This window comes from Musca vetustissima, unplaced genomic scaffold, assembly GCF_032173495.1.
Source record: "Musca vetustissima isolate MV318-11 ecotype Yass unplaced genomic scaffold, APGP_CSIRO_Mvet_v1 utg214346, whole genome shotgun sequence".
NCBI lineage: Eukaryota > Metazoa > Arthropoda > Insecta > Diptera > Muscidae > Musca > Musca vetustissima.
This window is the reverse complement of record NW_026880287.1, coordinates 9,247-31,144: the sequence shown is the minus strand read 5'-3', so window position 1 is coordinate 31,144 and position 21,898 is coordinate 9,247. Positions and strand designations below refer to the sequence as shown.

Genomic DNA, 21,898 nt, shown 5'->3' with positions numbered 1-21,898 from the left:
AAAATCATAATCCTTGTACGAGACAATATCCATTTTCATGGCATTGACTTTTTCAATGGCATAGCGGCGTATCTGGCCATCGATCCAATGATATTTCGATGATGCCAAATTTTGTTTAAATGTGTGTTTTATTTCCTCCCACATACTATGGATACCTTGCTCAATTTCCCGCGACATAAAACGTCGATAAATCATGTTATCGAATATTTTAAAGAATCGTGGTTTCATTCCCTTCAAACAATTCTCTTGTAATTTCTGCTGTGTCTTGGGTACTTCTACCAGGAATTTCCTAATCAAATTATAGAAAATATAATTCGCCACAACTCGTCGAGGTGTCACATGCATTAAATCGATTAGATGTTTTAGATATTTGGGATTTGAATACACCTTCAGATTGGGTAGACTGCCAAAGGAGAGATACAGCAATTTCTTCAAATCCAAATATCCTGCATATTTCTGCTGCAAGGAATCGATGGTATCCAAGGCAATAACATCTCTATAATCCGTGGCAGTGTTGACATCCTCAATACCCCTAGCCAGGGCTATTTCAAAATCAATTATTTCTTTTGCTGTTCGTTTGGCCAATTCCACTTCCATGCCGAGGAAATCGATGAGACGGGAATAGACCACAATTGTAATACCTTGCAACAGCTGGGAACTGCTCTTATCCAAATAGACATGTTGATTGCCCAGGGATAAATCTGCAGTTCGCAGATATAAACGATTTACCCGGGTATCCACCAAGCCATGCTGGGCCCGCCAGGGCTGGCATTTCACCAAATTCCGCAATTAATTCCCGTAATTTCAAAGCATAATTATTTTTCAATGCCGCCAAATTTAAACATGATCTATAGAAATCTTTGACCTTACGATCCACCAGGGTATCTACTTGTTCTGGGGTTACCAAAATCTCCATTAATTTTTCACTTAAGGATTTTTGTAAATTCTCCAGTAATCCCGTCGAAGTGGCATCACCCTTTGCTGCCGAATGATAACGATTCCAATTGCCACAAGTAAATTCGTAGAAATCCTCACATGGATCCACTGACATATTCATATATTTCAACATTTCGGCACCCTTTTGTAAACGGCTGGCAATGCCGGAAATTGCTTCTAAACTGGCCGGTAGCACTGCCATGGGATAAATCATTATCGCCAATATTACAACTCCCCGTTTTAAATTGCACATTTTTTTGTCCCTCCGAGAAAATCCTGACCGTATTTTTCAATGATATTTTCTCAACTGATTTGAAATTACATTTTCAAATTTAATTTAACAACTTTTCCTTTTCATTTGACAAAAAACTGCATCATCACCGAAAAATACAATTGTTTTGGGTTATTAATGTACATTTCGTCAAAACTCTCTAATTTGCATTTCAATCCGTTTTTTTTTTTTTTTTTTTTGAAACAAAGTAAAAATACATTTTGTATGCAAATTCTGAATTCTACATTACAATGACCTGAAATATACAACCTGTTTTTGTAAAATTCCAAACGAACGAATTCGAGTGACTTACGACCAAACCTTTATTTATGTTTATAATAGTTTTCTGATTCAAAACAAAAATAAATGACATATTTTTCAAAACCAAGGAGTTTGGTCGTAAGTCACTCGAATTCGTTCGTTTGGAATTTTACAAAAACAGGCTGATAATGAATTATTGACCACAAAGAGCCTGCATTCAAATTTGAAATAATTCATTTGAAATACATTCCCCTCTTCAATTTACAGATATAACGGTTAAATGGTTTTGTTATCGTTGAAATCGGAATTTAATATCAGATAAAAGGATTTATCAACGTAATTTTCTTAACCCATTCAGTCCCAATCTTTTCCATTTCAATTTATAATTCATTAAAGTTCGAAACTACAACCCTTTCCAGCCGGAAGCTGAACCCTCGTTCTGTATTAAAGGACTCTGATAGGTCCTTTCCGACTTTATCTGCTGACCTTGTCCCAGTTAAAGTTATCCTGCATAGCCGTATACATTTTGCAGGAATGCCGAACGTATATGGTGGATTTGCCAGGTCTGAAGCCGCCTTGGTATGGTCCAATAATGTCATTGACCATTGGCTTCAGCCGTTCGCACAGTACGCTGGATAGCACTTTATATGCAATGGGAAGGAGACTAATTTCTCGATAATTGGCACAATCGTCTTGTCTCCTTCTTTGTGCACGGGAGACACGATGCTGAGGTTGCAATCATTGGCTATACATTCCTATAGCCAAATTGTACTAATCAGCTGGTGCATGCTCCTGATCAGCGTCATCACTTATTGGTTCTGGGGTATCTTCTTCACCGTCACTTTTTGATACCAGAAGCTTTTCAAAATGCTCCTTCCAGTTCCTCAACACGCTATATGTGTCTGTCACCAGGTTTCCTTCTTCATCGCTACAGTATGATGTGCCTGCACCAAAGCCTCCGGTTTGGTGCGTTAGTCGTTGGTAAAATTTCTTGGATTCTCACGTGTTCCTTGTTGTTTCTTCTTTTTTTAGAAAATAAGTTTATCCTCTCTCCTTTCCCCCGACAGTTCTCCATCGCGTTATGTGTTACTCCTGTCTGCAGGGTTGCCCTACACACTGCGTTTTTCAGATCATTAGCATTACGACACTCTGGATCGTACCATGGGTTTCTTGATGGTGGTTTTTGATATCCAAGTGTTGCTTTTGCTGCAGTATGTAGGGAATAGGCAATTCTATGCCATCGGGACAAGAAGTGCTTTCGTCAAGCAGGTGGGTAAGTTGAGCAGAGTAGGATTCTGCTATCTGTTGTGTTTGCAGCTTTTCGACGTCGAGTTTGATGTGTTAGGTGCGATCTAACACATCACGGTCATGTCCGTCTCAATCGGACAAACCTTGGAAGATTCGGACGAACATATTATGGGAGCTATATCTAAATACGAACCGATTTCAACGAAATTTCTAATAAATTCTAGACTCAGGTCCAGTAAACGTGGACCTGCTTACATAAATTTGTGCATGAACATTTGGTACCCAAAAAGAACACTCTGTGCCAAATTACAGCCAATTTGGTTGTAAAATGTGTCTAATAGACAAAAAATAAATTAAATCGGGAGATACGGTTATATGGGGCCGCCTATGTCAAGTGTTTCCGCAGTTAATGTGTTTATACCCAATTTTTGGGTAAATACTCAAAATAGGGGTACCTTTGTATGGTGGCTACTAGTAACCGTGGACCTACATATATATATTTTTGCATGGACATTTGGTACCCAAATAAAACACTCTGTGCCTAATTACAGCCAATTTGGTCGTAAAATTTGTCTACTAGACAAAAAATACTTTAAATCGAGAATACGGTTATATGGGAGCTATATCAAAACTTGGACCCAGGGACCCCATTTTGCATTTCAATATTTGCTTTGACATTAAAAGCACGTAAGCGCCTATGTCAAGTGGTTCGGCAGTTAATGAGTTTATACCCAATTTTTGGGTAAATACTCGGGTATTTACCCACGTCTTTAAAGTATCGTAAAACTATCCATTCTAAATCGAGTTGATAACAGAAACCAGAAAATAGGGTGTTAGATGTTGTATTACCGATTCAATATGGTAAATACCCACAATTGGGCATTTACCCAATTTACCGGGTATTTACCGGTTGGGTATTTATCCACGGCCCATCTCTAGGTACCGTTCAATTGAAATTCTGTGGCACGCTTTTCGACAAAATTTGTTTTATCTTAATACACGGGATTCTTATTGAGCATATCAGCCAATGTTCCGAAAATTTGTCACCACGTAGGACTAACGTTGGCAAAACTGAATGAATATTATTTTAATTTTCAATTAAGCGGTTTGCAATTAAGTATTATTGATCAGTATTTTGAAGATTTTAATTGCATTTTCCCATTGTGGTAATTGTAAATTGGCATCCGGGATATTGGATATTATATTTTTGGCCTAATTTTCTCATCGAAGAGGCAATAATCTGGCTTATCGGATTCCTGGTGAATAAAAACCCCTTTTTAGGAATTTTTCAATTAATTTTTAAAATAGTTTCCATACAAATCTCTCGTTTAAATTTTGATATTTTGAAGTTTCTAGCCCAGTTTTCTAAGTGAGTGTCCGTAATTCAGAAGATTATTTTTTCAGAACATGAACAACCTACTACCACATAATGCAATAACATAGTCCCCATATAAAGGTAAGGTATTTTGAATGCACAGCACGTGCTGCGAACTTAATTACGTTTTTATTTTATATTTTTGTTATCAACTTCCTGAATTGAATTGAATAATCCTGAAAAAATCCTCTTTTCAAATTCTTAACATTCCTGCCGATCCAACGACCATAAGTCATTCTCCTTTAATTCAAATTTTACATCTGTTTACATTTAAGGCTATTGCTCTTCATCGTGCTCTCTCGCTCCCTCCCTCTCTCCCACACTCCCTCAACAAAACAGTTTAATTGATCGCTGAAAATAATTTGAACTTCTTTTCATCACTGATCGATATTTCGCAATAATTTTATGTACACAAAAAAATAATTATTATTCAAACAGTGAATTCAATGAACTGTAACAAATAAAAAAAAAACAATGTCATAACAATAAGAAAGAGTTCAGTAACAAAAAATTTTGTTGTTATAATTTTGAAGATCCAATGAACTTTTTTGCGAACAGTTCATTGAATGTGCGGAGTGTGTCTTTTCGTGAGAACAAGTTTTGTTTTCAGGAAAATGGCAACAACGACACATTTGACAAATTTGAGTCATGACCATGAAAGTTTAAACAATTTTAGGGATCAGCACATGGAGACTCCATTTTTTGGAGGAAAATAAGACACAAAAGAGTTTAATGAGAAGAGATCAATTCAGTGAGAGATGGCTTATATGAATCATTCGAAGTGGATATGCATTTTCTCAAAAGAAGCCCGAATTTAAATTGCCATTTAAAACGCGGTCAAAGTCCTTTGTTTATGCCGATAATAAAAAATTCAAAAACATTTTTCCAGTTTCTCATTGCTTTTTTTCGGGCTTATGAAATTAATCTTTGATTTTATTCATTGCTAAAGAAAAATCGAAATTAATTGTTCGGACAATATTCAATACGGGAAGCCAGTCCCTTATATAACATCACCTGAATTCGGGTGGAAAACCACATTCGTTTGGGAAAGTTTCAAGAAGGTGTTACCTACCTCCAACATGTTTAGCTTTAATCTTTTGTGTTGGGGTTTATTTTTTTACATCCTGGTAAATGTGGTCCGAGGAATCTTAGGTGTGCCCAATCCATTGTCTGAACAAAATCGTCTCAACAAAGGTCAGGAAATGTTTCGTTACATGAATCTAAAGGTGAATCCCTGTGATGATTTCTATGAATTTGCCTGTGGCAATTGGAATACCTATAATTCGGCAGCGGCGAAAAAGAAATCGGCCACGGGCCTGTTTCACAGTCTACGCGAGGAGAGAGATCACAAGATACTGCTACTTATGAACACCGACGAGCCGCGTGATACCAACGTCGATAAGAAGATAAAAAATTTCTATCGATCATGCATGAATTTGCCGAATTTGAAACATGTCTATACGGCGAAATTATTGGAAATTATGGCGGAATTTGGTCAAATGCCTGCCATGGCGGGTCCGTTGTGGGATGAACGTAAATTCGATTGGCAAACTACTGTGGCGGCTATAGCCTACAAATATGGAATTGTTACCGTTACCGGGGCTGAGATAAGTGTGGACTTTGCCGATAACACCAAAAATCGTATCTATTTAAGTGAACAACAATTGGCCCTGGAATCGAGGGATATCTACATGAATCCTGCCAATGCTGGGTTTGTTAAGAACTACATCAACAGCATTGCCAATAAGTTATATATTTTCCTGGGTCTTGATAAGAACGTGGGTCTGCAAGTGGCCACTGAGATGGCACAATTTGAAACCAATTTGGCGGCGGGTATGGCGGACTCCAAGAAAGTCAATAAACTTGCCGACCTCTATACCCTCAACACCATTGAAGAAATACAACACAACGTCTATCCCCATTTAAATGTTGAAAAATTGGTCTTGGAGTCGTTGGGCGTCTTACCCGACTTCAAGGTCTATTGGAGTCCGAGGTATGTGAAAAATCTAATACGCACCTTACAACAAACTCCAAAGCGTGTGGTGGCCAATTATATATTCTATCATCTCATCGATAAATTTATGCTCATCATTCCCGAGACACAACACCAACTGCAGGATATGTGTCTGAGACAAATGAAAACCTACTTCTCGAAGAATTTCGACAATATGCTTTATCGTAAATATAATATGGATGAAACGGAACAGGGGGTAAATGTGATGTGGCAGGACATTAAGGACACCTTCATTGAAGCTCTCAAATCACCACATCAATATTCCTGGATTCGTCCCGAAACACGTAGCTATGCTGTGGAAAAAATCAAAGCCATGAAAATGGAAATTGTGTCATATAAAAATTACGACTTCGAAACGGTGTTTAAACCCTTCCAGGTGAATTCTCATGATTTGGTTGAAAATCTCAAATCCCTCTTTTCGCTGGGTAGTAAACAAAAACGTAGTGCTATTTTCGCACCACCCCAACCATTGGATCTGAGTGAGAGAATTGCCACCACTCCCGTGAATGTTCTCATCGAAAATGCTGTCAAAGTTCCAGTGTCCATACTGCAACCCAATTATGCGTGGGATGCCTCATTTGCGAATGCCTTCAATTTTGGTATCCTGGGAGCTTTACTCTCGCATGAGCTAATGCACGGACTCGATGTCCATGGACGACATCATGATGCCCAAGGCAATAGCTTGGAATGGTGGGATGCGGATTCAAGTCGTGATTTCAATGCACGTTCTCAGTGCTTCAACTCCCAATATCAGAAATATATTTTCCATGGCCATTATTTGCCCGATATGCCGGCTCAGGGTGAAAATATTGCCGACAATGGTGGGGTACGTTTGGCCTATGCCGCCTATGTTAAATGGCTGCAACAGGCTTTGGCCAAAAATCCAAGAGCTGTACGAGAATCAATGCCTCCCGTGAGTTTCACCGATCGTAAGCTATTCTTTATCAGTTATGCCCAGCTGTGGTGTAATGATATCACACCGGCATTTAGGAAATATTTGGCTTCAGTTGATAATCATGTACCGGATAAATTCCGTGTCATTGGCCCGCTATCGAATTTTGATGGATTTGCTCAGGAATTCCAATGTCCCAAGGGTAGCGGCATGAATCCGGTGCAGAAGTGTGAGATTTATTGAGAGGGCATCAGAACATTGACACGAGTTTGGAGGCGAATACGGATTTAATATTTTGAAATTAAGTTAAAATAGGTTATTTTGTAAAATAAGATTAATTAATTATATGTATAGAGAATTCATTTTAAATTACATAAGTTTAATATAAGTTTTAAATAATTTATAAATAAAAAATTTTATAATGCTCATACTTCTAATTTGGAAAAAATCTCAAGGACTATCAGGGCATGAAACTAATTTCCAAAAAATAATTCTTTTCAAAAGCCACGCCTCGTTTGAGGCCTCAAAAAATAAATATTTTTAAAAGCCAAGCCTCTTTTGAGGCCTCAAAAAATAAATATTTTTAAAAGCCACGCCTCTTTTGAGGCCTCAAAAAATAATTCTTTAAAAATCCACACCTCTCTATTAAGGCCTCAAAAAATAATTCTTTAAAAATCCACGCCTCTCTATTAAAGCCTTGAATTTGAGTTGTTTGCTCAGACCATAGTAGCATCGGTTGGTCATCACTATCCTTCTCGAATTTCAAAACTGATGTCATTCGTTTTATTTATGGTTATACCAAGGTATATAAAATCTTTAACTACCTCGAAGCTGTAGTTCTCAAGTTCCACAGTTGGTCCGAGTCTACTGGACGTCTTGCGCGTTGATACCATCAGCATGGTCTGTTCGCCATTTGCTGTCAGACCCACTTTGGCAAATTTTGTTCAAAGGTGGCTGTTACCGCTATATTTCGATGTCATCGGCGTAGGCGAGTAACAGGATGCTGAGATTCCAATCATTGGACATGCATTCTTCTAGCCAAATTGTACTAATCAGCTGGTGCATGCTCCTTACCAGCATCTGACCACCAGTCTTGATTAGTTCGATTTGTAACTCATCGACACCTGTAGCTTTATTATTCTTCAGCCGATTGATTGCTATTCTGACTTCATCTTGGCTAGGTGGTATACTCTATACCGTCATCTACTATTGGTTCTGGGGTATCCTCTTTACCGCTACTATTTGATACCAGAAGTTTTTCAAAATGCTCCTTCCAGATCGTCAGCACGCTGTCTGTATCTGTCACCATGTTTCCCTCTTTATCTCTACAGGAGATGTGCCTGCACCAAAAAGCCGTCGGTTTGGTGTTTTAGCCGTTGGTAGAATTTTCGGTCTTCATTCTGGCTCCAGTACATCTTGATTTGCTCACGCTCACGTTTTTCTGGTTCCTTCTTCTTTTTTTCTGAAAATACGTTTCTCCTTTCCTCCCGATAGTTCTCCATCGCATTACGTGTTGCTACTGTTCACAGGGTTGCCCTATACGCTGCGTTTTTCATATCAGTAGCATTACGACACTCCTGACCGTACCATGGGTTTTTTGATGGTGGTCTTTGGTACCCAAGTGTTGCTTTTGCTTCAGTTTGTAGGGAGTGGGCAATTATCTGCTCTATGTTGTTATCGGGACAAGGGATGCTTTCGTCAAGCAGTTGGGTAAGTTGAGCGGTGTAGGCTTCTGCTATCTGTTGTGTTTGCAGCTTTTCGACGTGAAATTTCCGTGTTACATTAGATCGCACCTTTGTTGCTGCATTAAGACGGGCGCGTACCTCCAACAAGGTAATGGTCCGAATCGATATTCGCTCTTCGGATCAATCGGACGTCTAAAACACTGGATGAATACCTTCCGTCTATCGCAACATGATCGATTTGATTTTTCGTTTTTCGATCGGTAGAAATCCAAGTGGCCTTGTATATATCGAGATGCTTGAATCTGGTGCTGCTAATTACCATGTTTTTTGCTGCCGCGAAGTCAATCAACCACATGCCGTTGTCTGATGTTTCTTCATGGAGGCTGAATTTTCCGACGGTGGGGCCAAAGCTATGTTCCCTTTCGACTTTTGCATCAAAATCTCCTAGCAGAATTTTAATGTCATGGCCAGGGCAACGGTCATATTCTGTTTCTAGGCGCTCGTAAAATATGTCTTTGGTCTGTTCATCTTTATCTTCGGTCGGAGCATGGGCGCAAATGAGACTGATGTAGAAGAACTTTGCTTTTATACGATCTATAGCAATTCGCTCATCTACTGCAGTGAATCTGGAGATGAGGTCTTTTATTCTCCTGTTAACCATAAATCCGCAGCCACATTCACGTCTCATTTCATGTCAGCTACAATACATCTGATTTACTTACGCCAGTCCCATTCCATCGTATTTCCTGTAAGGCAATAATATCGATTTTGTACTTCTTGAGTACACCCGCCAAAGCGAACACTGGGCCTGTTTTGTACAAAGTGCATCGTGGTCCTTTATACGTTTGCGGTGGTCGTCAACTTTAGGTGGGTTTGGTTTCTTTTTCTTTGTTTTTTCATAGTAGGTTCGGTTTTCCGAGTGTGGGCAACTAACCCGACGCCTCAACCCATTTTTTTTATAGTTCTTATGGGTGAACTCGCGGCACATATTAGCTCACTATTTCATCGGGTGATGAAAATAGCTACCCCAGGTGTTACCAAGGGGTAGTCAATGTCCACAATTGAGATGAAATCAGAGCCGTTGCTTGGTATCTACCATCCGCTACGCCACCCACGCCTCTCCTTAGATCTCAAAGATAATTCATTATTTGTTTTCTCTCAAAAATAAAAATAATATCGGCATCGATAAACAATATGTTAAATTATATTCAACGACTAATATTTATGTTGATTAAATAGAATTGTCTCTTGATTCGAGTATTTATGCAAATATTTGTTTCCAAATACTTAACAAAAATATTCAAATCATCATCGTTGTCGTCATCATCCTCATCGGCTGGCTACTTGATGTCTAGTGACATAGTTATTATTATTTTTTTTATTATTCATTGGAAATATTCTCTGGAATTCTTTGTTATGGAAATTATTCGAAGTAGAAGAGAAAATATTGTTTTTGTATTTTTTTTATTGTATTGAAATTAGTAATGAATTAAATGGTTTAATTTCAAACAATGCCATTGATGGATGTATGTGGATAGATATGAATAAATAACTGGCTTTTGTATTAATTTTTATTGAAAATAATAATATTTTGATGAGTTGAAAAATATTTATTGTATTTATACCAAAGCTTTGGAAATTGCTTAACTTTGTTTTTTTTTTTGTTTAAGTATACAATTTTCTTCAAAAAATAAGTCAATATATAGGAACGTTTTCAAATAACCTTGAATAAACTTATTTAACATAATTTTTGCAAGGAGTATCAGAGGATCAGGGGATATCTGAGGCCTTGTTAGAGGCGTGGATTTTTAAAGAATACTATTTTGAGACCTTATAAGATACCTTGTTTTAAAATCTGTTTGACAAATCATTTGCATATCATTCATATCAACGGTAATTGTTTTGATTAGTCATTGCCCTGTTTTATATTTGTCAGTCTCCAAACATTTGCAGATGTATTTTAATCGTGAATGCTTTTGTTTATGAATAATTGTATTATTTTTTATAATTAAATGTTAATTTGGCGACAACAAAAATTTGGGGACGGTGAATAAACTTCCCAAATGGATTTGTGGTTTAATTCTATTTTTTAGATAAATACGCTAAACAATTGAAGCGCAGTTTGTACAAATGGTTAAAAACAGGAAAAAATCGGAAGATTCAAATTGATGGGAGTAGTCGAATTTAAAACTGACTACAACGCCATCTAACGCAATTTGGCAGGCATTGTTAGTAGTGTGGGTTGTTAAAGAATTACTATTCGAGGCCTAATAAAGGCTTGGATTTGTATAGAATTATTTTTGGGTGCCTTAACAAAGGTGTGTTTTTTTACAGAATGATTTTTTGAGACCTTCATAGAGGCGTGAATTTTTAAAATCGGCTGAAGAATAATAAAGCAGCAGGTGCCGATTGGTTACAAACCGAACTATTCAAGACTGATGGTCAGATGCTGATAAAGAGCATGATCCAGCTGATTAGTACAATTTGGCTAAAAGAATGCATGCCCAATGATTGGAACCTCAGCATTCTGTGTTCCGTGTACAAAAAAGGAGACAAGACGATATGTGCCAACAATAGAGGAGTAAGTCTCCTTCTCATCGCATATGAAGTGTTATCTAGCGTATTGTGTGAACGACTGAAGACAATGGTCAATGTCATTATTGGACCATACCAATGCGGCTTCAGACCAGGCAAATCCACCATCGACCAGATTTTCACTCTGCGCCAAATCCTGAAAAAAAACCACGTAAATCACATCGACATATTCCACCTATTCGTCGACTATAAAACCGCATTCCCTATCCGTTCAGAGGTGTATAAAGCCATGTCTGCGTTTGGCATTCCTGCAAAATGAATACGTCTATGCAGGATAACTTTCCGACTTTAACAGCAGTTAAAGTCGGAAAGGATCTCTCGAAGCTTTTTAATACCGAACGAAGATTCAGACAAGGTGACAGTTTGTCGTGTGACCTTTTTAACATCCTGCTGGAAAAGGTCATACGAGAGGCCAATGTGAACAGAAATGGCACTCTGTACACCAAACAACACATGTTACTCGCCTACGCCGATGACATCGATATAATGTTTCGAACATTACGAGCGATAACAGCCACCTTTGAACAAATTGAGAAGGAGTGGGTCAAAGTGGGTCTGGCAGTAAACGGTGAGAAGACCAAGTTGATGGTATCAACGCGCCAGACGTCCAGTAGACTCGGACCAACTGTGGAACTTGAGAACCACAGCTTCTAGGGAGTCAACGATTTTATATACATTGGTACCGCTATAAACAAAACGAATGACATCAGTTTTGAAATTCGGAGAAGGTTAGTGATGGCCAACAGATGCTACTATGGTCTGAGCAAACAACTCAAAAGCAAGGCCACCTCCCGCCAGAAAAAACTCACACTTTACCAGACGCTGGTATTACCCGTGCTGTTATATGGATCTGAAGCATGGGTACGTGCGCAAGCAGATGAGGCAGCTCTTGTAGTGTTTGAGAGAAAAAATCTCCGAAAGATATATGGGCCGATCTGCGTTGACGGTGAATATCACCGCCGAATGAACCATGAGTTGTACCAGCTATTCTCGGACATCGACATTGTTAGACGTATTGAGCTGCAGTGACTACGTTGGCTAGGTCATGTTGTGAGAATGGATGAAGATGCCCTAGCCCAGAAGGCATATAAACGCGAACCAGCTGATGGTTCACGCAGAAGGGGAAGGCCACGAATAAAATGGAAAGATCAAGTGGAAGACAAGATTGCCGAATATGGTCTTTGAAATTGGAAAAACTGCGCAAAAGACCGACGCGCCTGCGATTTTTAAGGAATAAATTTTGGAGGGCTCAAAAGAGGCGTGGATTTTTAAGGAATACTTTTTGAGACCTCAAAAGAGGAGTGCATTTTTAAGGAAGTGGCGTGCATTTTTAAGGAATGCTTTTTTGAGGCCTCAAAAGTGGCGTGGATTTTTAAGGAATACTTTTTTTAGGCCTTAAAAGTGGCGTGGATTTTTGAGGAAGACTTTTTTGAGGCCTCAAGAAAGGATTTTTAAGGATTATTTTTTGAGGAATCAAAAGAGGAATATTTTTTGAGGCCTCAAAAGAGGAGTGGCTTTTTAAGGAATATTTTTTGAAACCTCAAAAGAGGCGTGGATTTTTAAAGAATTATTTCTCCCATTTACCAATAGGCGTGGATTTTTAAAGAATTATTTCTCCCATTTACCAATAGGCGTGGATTTTTAAAGAATTATTTCTCCCATTTACCAATAGGCGTGGATTTTTAAAGAATTATTTTTTGAGACCTCAAAAGAGGCGTGGATTTTTAAAGATTTATTTTTTGAGGCCTTTACTGAGGCGTGAGTTTTTGAGAGTAGTTTTTAAGCAGTTTTAAATTTGTTTTTTTTTAATTTGCTTTTTGGATCACTCTATACACCCTATTATCTTGTTTTCGTTTTCTTTATTTGTTACAATTTCGTCTGACCCAATTTTGTGGTAATCTGTAATCTTCTTTACCTTGAAATATATGCCTAATCCTATTGTAGGGCACAACAGCAACATTAACAACAATTACCTGTTTACTCAAATCTAATGCAAATAATTAACCAATTTTATTGTTGCTTCAATTGTTTGTCTGTTAATTGCACAGAAATGCAAATTGTTGTTGCTTTTTGTTGCGATTCGGACCTGGCTAGGTTTATTGGATTTTGTTAATCATTTATTGTTTCAGTTAACAAAATTATTTCAAATCGTGTAGATTTTAATTTCATGTCAAAGGAGAAATGTTGAACTTTTATTATGGAATAACTGCTCTAATAATCCTGCAAAGTCTGACGCGGGGGAAAAGTATACCCCTAATTGGGAACGATCCAACACTCCTTGCAAAATCTCAGGAAATGTTAAAATATATGAATTTATCTGTGGATCCCTGTGAAGATTTCTATGAATATACCTGTGGCAATTGGAATCGTTATCATTCGGCCGAATTGGAAAATGAACCGGCAACGGGTCTTTTGGAAACTTTACAAAAATCTTTGGATGACAAACTCATGGAAATATTATTATCCCGAGAACCTATGGATACGGTAGTGGACAGGAAGACGAAGGATTTTTATAAATCCTGTTTAAATTTACCCAACCTGAAACAGAAATACCCACAAAAGCTAAAGAAGATAATTGCTGAATTTGGTGAAATGCCAGCCTTGGCGGGCGAACAATGGCAGGATACAAAATTTGATTGGTTGCAGACCATTGCCGAGATTGCCCATAAGTATGGTATTAGTATTATTATCGGCGCCCAGGTCTCGATAGATTTGGCTGACAACACGGTAAATCGTTTGTATATTAACGAACAGGATTTGGCCTTGGAAGAGAAGTCGGTATACAATGACAAAGAGAAGTCGATTTTGATAAAGGGTCTTCAAAATGTTGTGTCCTCAAGACTAACAAATTTCCTTGATATGGATGTGGAATTGGCCAAAGAAGTAGCCAAAGAAATTGTGCAATTTGAAACTGCCCTGGCCCAAGGGGTGGATGAATTGGAATCTGTAACAGATTTTCAAGAGATAGTAACCCTAACGACACTGGAAGAGGCTCAAACTAAATATGGCACAGAAGTAGATCTAAAAAGACTTGTCCAATTATCCTTGGGTTCCATACCCGAACTACAGGTGTATATAAGTGAAAACTATATCAACAATTTAATAGAAGTTCTGAAGACCACACCACACCGCCAAGTGGCAAATTATATTTTTTATAATTTAATTAGTAAATTTCTGGTGACAATTCCCCAGGCCAAGGCGGATCTGCAGGTTAACTGCTTAAGTGGCATGAAAGAATATTTTATCAAAATATTCGATAATATGGTTTATAGGAAATTTAAAACCGAAGAAATTGAAGAAGGTATACAACTGATGTGGCAAGAAATAAAAGCAGCCTTTAAGGACTCCCTCGAATCGAATAATTACAATTGGATAAATGGCGAAACACGTAAATATGCTGTGGAAAAACTTGAGGCCATGGAATTGGAAATTGTCTCCTACGACGATTATGATTTTGCCAGCCTCTACAAAAATCTGCACGTCGATACCAAAGATTACATAGAAAATCTCAAATCATTGTATATCCTTGGCGCCCAACAAAATCGTGATAGTATCAATGAACCACCACAGGCCATAGATTTGGGTGATGATTTGTCCACCACCCCATCCTATATATTAATTGAAAATTCCGTCAAAGTTCCCGTCACACTTCTGCAATCGAATTATATATGGTCACCACATTATCCGAATGCCTTTAATTATGGTGTGCTGGGTGCTTTACTCTCTCACGAGCTTCTACATGGTTTCGATGACACCGGACGTAGCCATGGCAAGGATGGCAACATTTTGGAATGGTGGGATCCTAAATCTCAGGAGAATTTCAACAAAAGATCACAATGCTTCAATCGGCAATATCAGCATTTTATTTTCCACAACAGACATTTACCCGATATGCCAGCTCAGGGTGAGAATATTGCCGATAATGGTGGGGTTCGTTTGGCATATTCAGCTTATATGAAATGGTTACAGGAAGTGGAGGAAAAAGACCGGAAAACTATTCGGGAATCAATGCCTGGCATGCGTTTTAATGGCAAACAATTATTTTTTGTCAGCTATGGCCAGCTGTGGTGTGGTGATGTCAACCCAGTTTATCGTCAATTACAAGAATCTATAGACACACATGTACCGGATAAATTTCGTGTTATTGGGCCTTTATCTAATTTTCCACAATTTGCCAAAGTTTTTCATTGTCCCGCGGGAAGTGGAATGAATCCCATAAAGAAATGTGAAATATATTAAATCTAATGTAAATCTAATTTGTATGTTAAATTATTTTATTTATTAAAGAAATAAATTAAAATATTATTTTAAAAAAGTACTGGGCTTCAAAAATAATTCTTTAAAAATCCTTACTTACTTACTTAGCTGGCTTGTGACAGAACTTTTGTTCCATAAACCGAGCTTAGAAAAGAATTCCAGTCGCGTCGGTCTTTTGCGCAGTTTTTCCAAATTGAAAGACCATTTTCGTCAATGTTGTCTTCGACTTGATCTTTCCATCGTATTCGTGGTCTTCCCCTTCTGTGTGAACTATCAGCTTATATGCCTTCTGTGCAGGGGCATCTTCATCCATTCTCACAACATGACCTAGCCAACGTAGTCGCTGCAGTTGATGTCCGAGAATAGCTGGTATAACTCATGGTTCATTCGACGCCGATATCTTTCGCAGAATTTTTCTTTCAAACACCCTAAGAGCTGCCTCATCTGCTTCCGCAAGTACCATGCTTCATATCCATATAAAAGCGCGGATAGTATCAGCGTCTTGTAAAGTGTTTGGTTTGGCGGGAGGTGGCCTTGTTTTTAAATGCTTACTTAGACCATAGTAGCATCTGTTGGCCATCACAACCCTTCTCCGAATTTCAAAACTGATGACGTTCGTTTTATTTATGGCGGTACCAAGGTATATAAAATCCTTAACTACCTCGAAGCTGTAGTTCTCAAGTTCCACAGTTGGTCCGAGTCTTCTGGACGTCTTGCGCGTTGATACCATCAGATTGGTCTTCTCGCCGTTTACTGCTAGTCCACTTTGGCAGACTCCTTCTCAATTTGTTCAAAAATGGCTGTTATCGCTTGCAATATCGATGTCATCAGCGTAGGCGAGTAACATGTTTTGTTTGGTGTACAGAGTGCCATTTCTGTTCAGCTTTGCATCTCGTGTGACCTTTTCCAGCAGGATGTTAAAAAGATCACACGACAAATTGTCACTTTGTCTGAAACCTCGTCGGTATTGACTATAACTGCTGACCTTGTGCCAGTTAAAGTTATCCTGCATAGCCGTATTAATTTTGAAGGATTGGCGAACGTAGACATGACTTTAAACACCTCTGAACGGATAGGGTTGTCGAATGCGGATTTATAGTCGACGAGTAGGTGGTATGTGTCGATGTGTTTTTCGTTGGTCTTTTCCAGGATTTGGCGTAGAGAAAAAATCTGGTCAATGGTGGATTTGCCAGGTCTGAAGCCGCATTGGTTTGGTCCATGTCAAATGTCATTGACCATTGGCTTCAGTCGTTCACACAGTACGCTGGATAGCACTTTATATGCGATGGGAAGGAGACTTATACCTCTATAGTTGGCACATATCGTCTTGTCTCCTTTTTTGTGCACGGGACACAGGATGCTGAGGTTCCAATCATTGGGCATGCATTCCTCTAGCCAAATTGTACTAATCAGTCTTTAGTAGTTCGGCAGGTAACCCATCGGCCCCTGCTGCTTTATTGTTCTTGAGCCGATTAATTGCTTTTATGATCTCATCTTGTCATCTATTATTGGTTCTGGGGTATCTACTTCAACGCTACTATTTGATAGAAGTTTTTCAAAATGCTTCTTCCAGATCCTCAGCACGCTGTCTGTATCTGTCACCAGGTTTCCTTCTTCATCTCCCTAGGAGGATGTGCCTGCAAAACAGCCTTCGGTTCTGTGTTTTACCCGTTGGTAGAATTTTCGGACTTCATTCTGACTCCTGTACAACTCGATTTGCTCACGCTCACGTTTTTCTTGTTCTTTCTTCTTTTTTCTGAAAATGCGTTTCTCCTTTCTCCTGTTCTCACGATAGTTCTCCATCGCATTATACCCTGCGTTTTTCATATCAGTAGCATTACGACACTCCTGATCGTACCACGGATTTTTTGATGGTGGTCTTTGGTACCCAAGTGTTGCTTTTGCTTCAGTTTGTAGGGAGTGGGCAATTATCTGCTCTATGTTGTTATCGGGACAAGGGATGCTTTCGTCAAGCAGTTGGGTAAGTTGAGCGGTGTAGGCTTCTGCTATCTGTTGTGTTTGCAGCTTTTCGACGTGAAATTTCCGTGTTACATTAGATCGCACCTTTGTTGCTGCATTAAGACGGGCGCGTACCTCCAACAAGGTAATGGTCCGAATCGATATTCGCTCCCCGGATCGATCGGATGTCTTAATAACTGGATGAATGCCTTCCGTCTACCACAACATGATCGATTTGATTTCTCGTTGTTCGATCAGGAGAAATCCAAGTGGCCTTGTGAATGTCGAGATACTTGAATCTGGTGCTGCTAACTACCATGTTTTTTGCTGCCGCGAAGTCAATCAACCTCATGCCGTTGTCTGATGTTTCTTCGTGGAGGATGAATTTTCTGACGGTGGGGCCAAAGATATTTTCCCTTACGATTTTTACATTAAAATTTCCTAGCAGAATTTTTATGTCATGGCCAGGGCAACGATCATATGCTGTTTCTAGGCGCTCGTAAAATATGTCTTTGGTCTGCTCATCTTTATATTCGGTCGGTGCATGGGCGCAAATAAGACTGATGATCGCTATGCGGATTATAGCAATTCGATCATCTACTGGAGTGAATTGCTATACGAGAACATTTTTTCCCTTTAACCATAAATCCGCATAAATCAATTCATGGCAGCTATAATACAGGGCGTATTCATCAGATTTACTTACGCCAGTCCCTTTCCATCGCATTTCCTGTAAGGCGATAATATCGGCTTTGTACTTCTTGAGTACATTCGCCAAAGCGAACACTGCGCCTTATCTGTACAACGTGCGCACATTCCAAGTGCATATTCGAAGATCGTGGTCCTTTATACGTTAGCGGGGTTCGTCAACATTAGGGGGTTTGGTTTTCTTTTTTTTTGCATTTTCATAGTAGGTTGGGTTTTCCGAGAGTGGGCAACTAACCCGACGTCTCAACCCATTTTTTATATTTCTTATGGGTGAACTCGCGGCACATATTAGCTCACTATTTCATCGGGTGATGAAAATAGCTCCCCAGGTGGCACCGCGGGGAGGTCAGTGTCCACAATTGAGATAAAGAGGGACCAAGATAAGCCTGGACTTCGCCATGTTAAAGTCAATCAGAGCCGTTGCTTGGTATCTATCATCCCCTACGCCACCCCCACGCCTGGATATAGTCCCAAATAATAATTCTTTAAAAATCCACGCCTTTGTTAAGGCCTCCAAAAATAATTCTTTAAAAATCCACGCCATTGTTAAGGCCTCCAAAAATAATTCTTTAAAAATCCACGCCTTTGTTAAGGCCTCCAAAAATAATTTTTTTAAAAATCCACGCCATTGTTAAGGCCTCCAAAAATAATTCTTTAAAAATCCACGCCTTTGTTAAGGCCTCCAAAAATAATTCTTTAAAAATCCACGCCATTGTTAAGGCCTCCAAAAATAATTCTTTAAAAATCCACGCCTTTGTCAAGGCCTCCAAAAATAATTCTTTAAAAATCCACGCCTTTGTTAAGGCCTCAAAAAATAATTCTTTAAAAATCCACGCCTCTCTATTAAGGCCTCAAAAAATAATTAATAAAAAATAATTTTTTTTAATCCTGAAGAGAGGGCTTTTCTAGCATTAAAGCATCACTTTAAAACATTTGTTTTGAAAATATTTGTTTCAAAATATAAATGAAAAAGAAAACCACAAAAAAGGTCCTCATAAACTAAAGTTTCAACCATAAACACAAAGGAGATCTCTTACCCACAAGTCAAAGACAAAGTTCCTCCTTCGTTTGGTCTGAAATAAAAATCATAACAGCTGTCGTTTCTTCCCACAAGAGACATGTCGAGGGAAAATAAAAAACAACAACAAATCGTTTCCAACTTTGATGTATGAGTTGTAAGGGGTGTGAGATGTTGTGTTGTGATGCCTTTGGATTGATTTCACAAACAAACCCACACAGCCATCCATACATATCCTTCCATACATAAACGAAAAATACTGAAAATTGACAACTCATATCAATTACAATTAGAGATGATATTATTTGGAAGGGAACAATTTTTGTTGTTGTTGAAACGAAAACATATCGATTTACAAGGATGTCTCTTTCGAATGCCATGCTTCGTCGTTGGCCACAAGACATATTGAGATCTTGATTGGGAGGGGGATGCTGGGCTGGTGTCGTTATCAAAATATGATATTTTATCTTTTGTTTTTGCAGATACCATTTATATAACATGTCTAATGGCAAATTGTATTAGTCGGAAAATGTATGGATATATGTATGCATGAATATGATAGCTTGTCTAAGGGATATGCAATGGAAGGATGTATTATGTAAAGTTAACTAACTGTAAAGTAATCGGTTCTCTGTTGTCATACGAAGTGTAAACTTATTATTTTGATGGCTAAATATAATATTTAATAAATACTTTATTACGTATATATGTATATGTAATGAATATGTGATGGAATTGTTGGTATATTTCGTGTGTATTCATTGGATATGTGATATTTGAATAAAACATTGTGGCGGCTTTATTTTTGTAACCAATTCACATAACAATCACAAGATGATAGAAAAAATATTTCGATTTAATATTTAGTTTATATAACTTAACTAGATTTATCGCAAAAGAATTTTCAAAATTTTATATTCTCATATGTATTATATATTTATTTATAAGTAAATATTTTTCTTTCAGATTTAAGTGACTTACCTTGTATAATACACCGCAGCCATTCAATATTTAACCGGTTTGAACGAATTGTCTAGTGACGTTGATACATATTCCTGGAATATTAAATATATAGGTAAGTTTGATTTAACAGCTATATACAAATAAACATATTAAATATTTTATATGCCATACTACTCTAACTTTTAGAAATAAAAAGAGAAAGGATCGTTAAATTCAACTGGGACAAAATACCAATATATAGGACCTTGAATGTTATATCGAAAATATCGAATGTATGGGACAATATAAAAACACTATCTTAAAAAACAAAAAAAACAGTTCTGTGACTGGTAAAATGCCAAATTACAGTCAATTTATAATTTTAACTTTCGGTTAGAAAATACGACCATCAAAATACTTATAAATGAGCTGGACTTTTATAGAAGAACATCTACCGGTAAATATAATTGTTGGTAAGCAGAAGGTTTACCACTCAATGAGACTCAGAATATATTAAAAACGACAGAAAGCATTATACTGCAAAAAATACCGAATAATCAGGTTATATGGAGGCTACCCCGAAATATAGACTAATATATAACACTTTCATTAATTTAAGCAGATCAATTAATTTAAGCTGATTTCAATATTTTTTCTCGGATAACGTATATATAATTTTCGACCAGAAACATCTGCTTCCGATACAGGGTTACTTTGTTATTCAACGAAAATGTCTAACAATGCTTCAAAAATATTCTTAAAAATTTCACGCCTTCAATAATGCCTCAGAAAGTGTGTTCCTAAAAAATCGTCGAATTTGTAATGATCTTATATAAAAAAAAAAAAATTCTGTGATTGCCAATTTGTTGTAGGAAATTTTGCCACTCAATGAGAACTTAAAATATCAAATCATTCTCATTCATCTCTATTGTCATTTCAACAGACAGATTAGATCAACAACGAACAGAAGGGCAATATAGGGCCGACAATTGGTTCGATTTCGGTTTAAGTAAAGCACATCTCAATATTTGTTCTCGAATTTTTGAATGGTTTATCTGCCTCAGATACAGGGTTACTTTGTTATATAAAGAAAATTGCTAATAATGTCTGAAAAATATTCTTTAAATATCCACGCATCTAATAATGTCTCAGGATATTATTCATTAAAAATTGTCGCCTTCCAGTTTTTTTAGATAAACGGTCGAAAGGTTTTATTATAATATAGAGGATGATATGCCGTTAATAATATCATTGAAATTAGCATATCGTGCACGCGTACTAGACCCTTTTTCATGAAGACCCGTATAACCACATTGCAAAGTAACTACATCTATTTGCTTGATAATATCACGAATTCTATCTCTGAGGTCTTGCTGGCTGTTGGCGTAGATCCTGTTCCAAAGTCATTCTTTGACGATAACAAGACCTGGGTAGTCAATTGTGATTACATTTTCGATAAAAGGGGTTCAGAAACCATCTCTGACCATAAAAATTATTTATCATCTTTCAAAAACGCCATCAATGCACCGCATTTGAAGTGGTTGTAATTAGGTACTTCGTTCTCTATTTCTCAGAGAATAGATAATCTTCTGACAAACAATTGTAGGCCCATGTTTTAACATGGGCCCCCTTTTCGGTATGTTGGATGATGAATTTTCCGGTTTTTCGTTTTCTCAGTGGGTAAAAACCTTGACAGGCAATTCATCCTGCAAGATAGTTCCTTGAGAAAACATTTTC

The 21,898-nt window shown here is 37.8% G+C and overlaps 3 protein-coding genes across 3 annotated transcripts; 2 read left to right on the top strand and 1 right to left on the bottom strand.

Moving 5' to 3' along the window:
- Positions 1 to 19: 19 nt before the first annotated feature.
- LOC133325826 (neprilysin-2-like) lies at positions 20 to 1,150 on the bottom strand (the record flags this gene model as incomplete). Its single annotated transcript, XM_061534545.1, has 2 exons — positions 757 to 1,150; positions 20 to 701 (listed from the first exon to the last, which is right to left on the bottom strand). Coding segments are annotated over exons 1-2 (1,076 nt in total), but the record flags the coding sequence as incomplete, so codon positions are not given.
- A 4,122-nt stretch (positions 1,151 to 5,272) lies between these two features.
- Positions 5,273 to 7,241, top strand: LOC133325825 (neprilysin-4-like). Its single transcript, XM_061534544.1, has one exon. The coding sequence runs from the start codon at positions 5,294 to 5,296 to the stop codon at positions 7,238 to 7,240; it is 1,947 nt and encodes a 648-aa protein (XP_061390528.1). The 5' UTR covers positions 5,273 to 5,293; the 3' UTR covers position 7,241.
- A 6,331-nt stretch (positions 7,242 to 13,572) lies between these two features.
- Positions 13,573 to 15,516, top strand: LOC133325823 (neprilysin-4-like). The gene has a single exon (XM_061534543.1). The coding sequence runs from the start codon at positions 13,573 to 13,575 to the stop codon at positions 15,514 to 15,516; it is 1,944 nt and encodes a 647-aa protein (XP_061390527.1).
- The last annotated feature ends 6,382 nt before the right edge of the window (positions 15,517 to 21,898 follow it).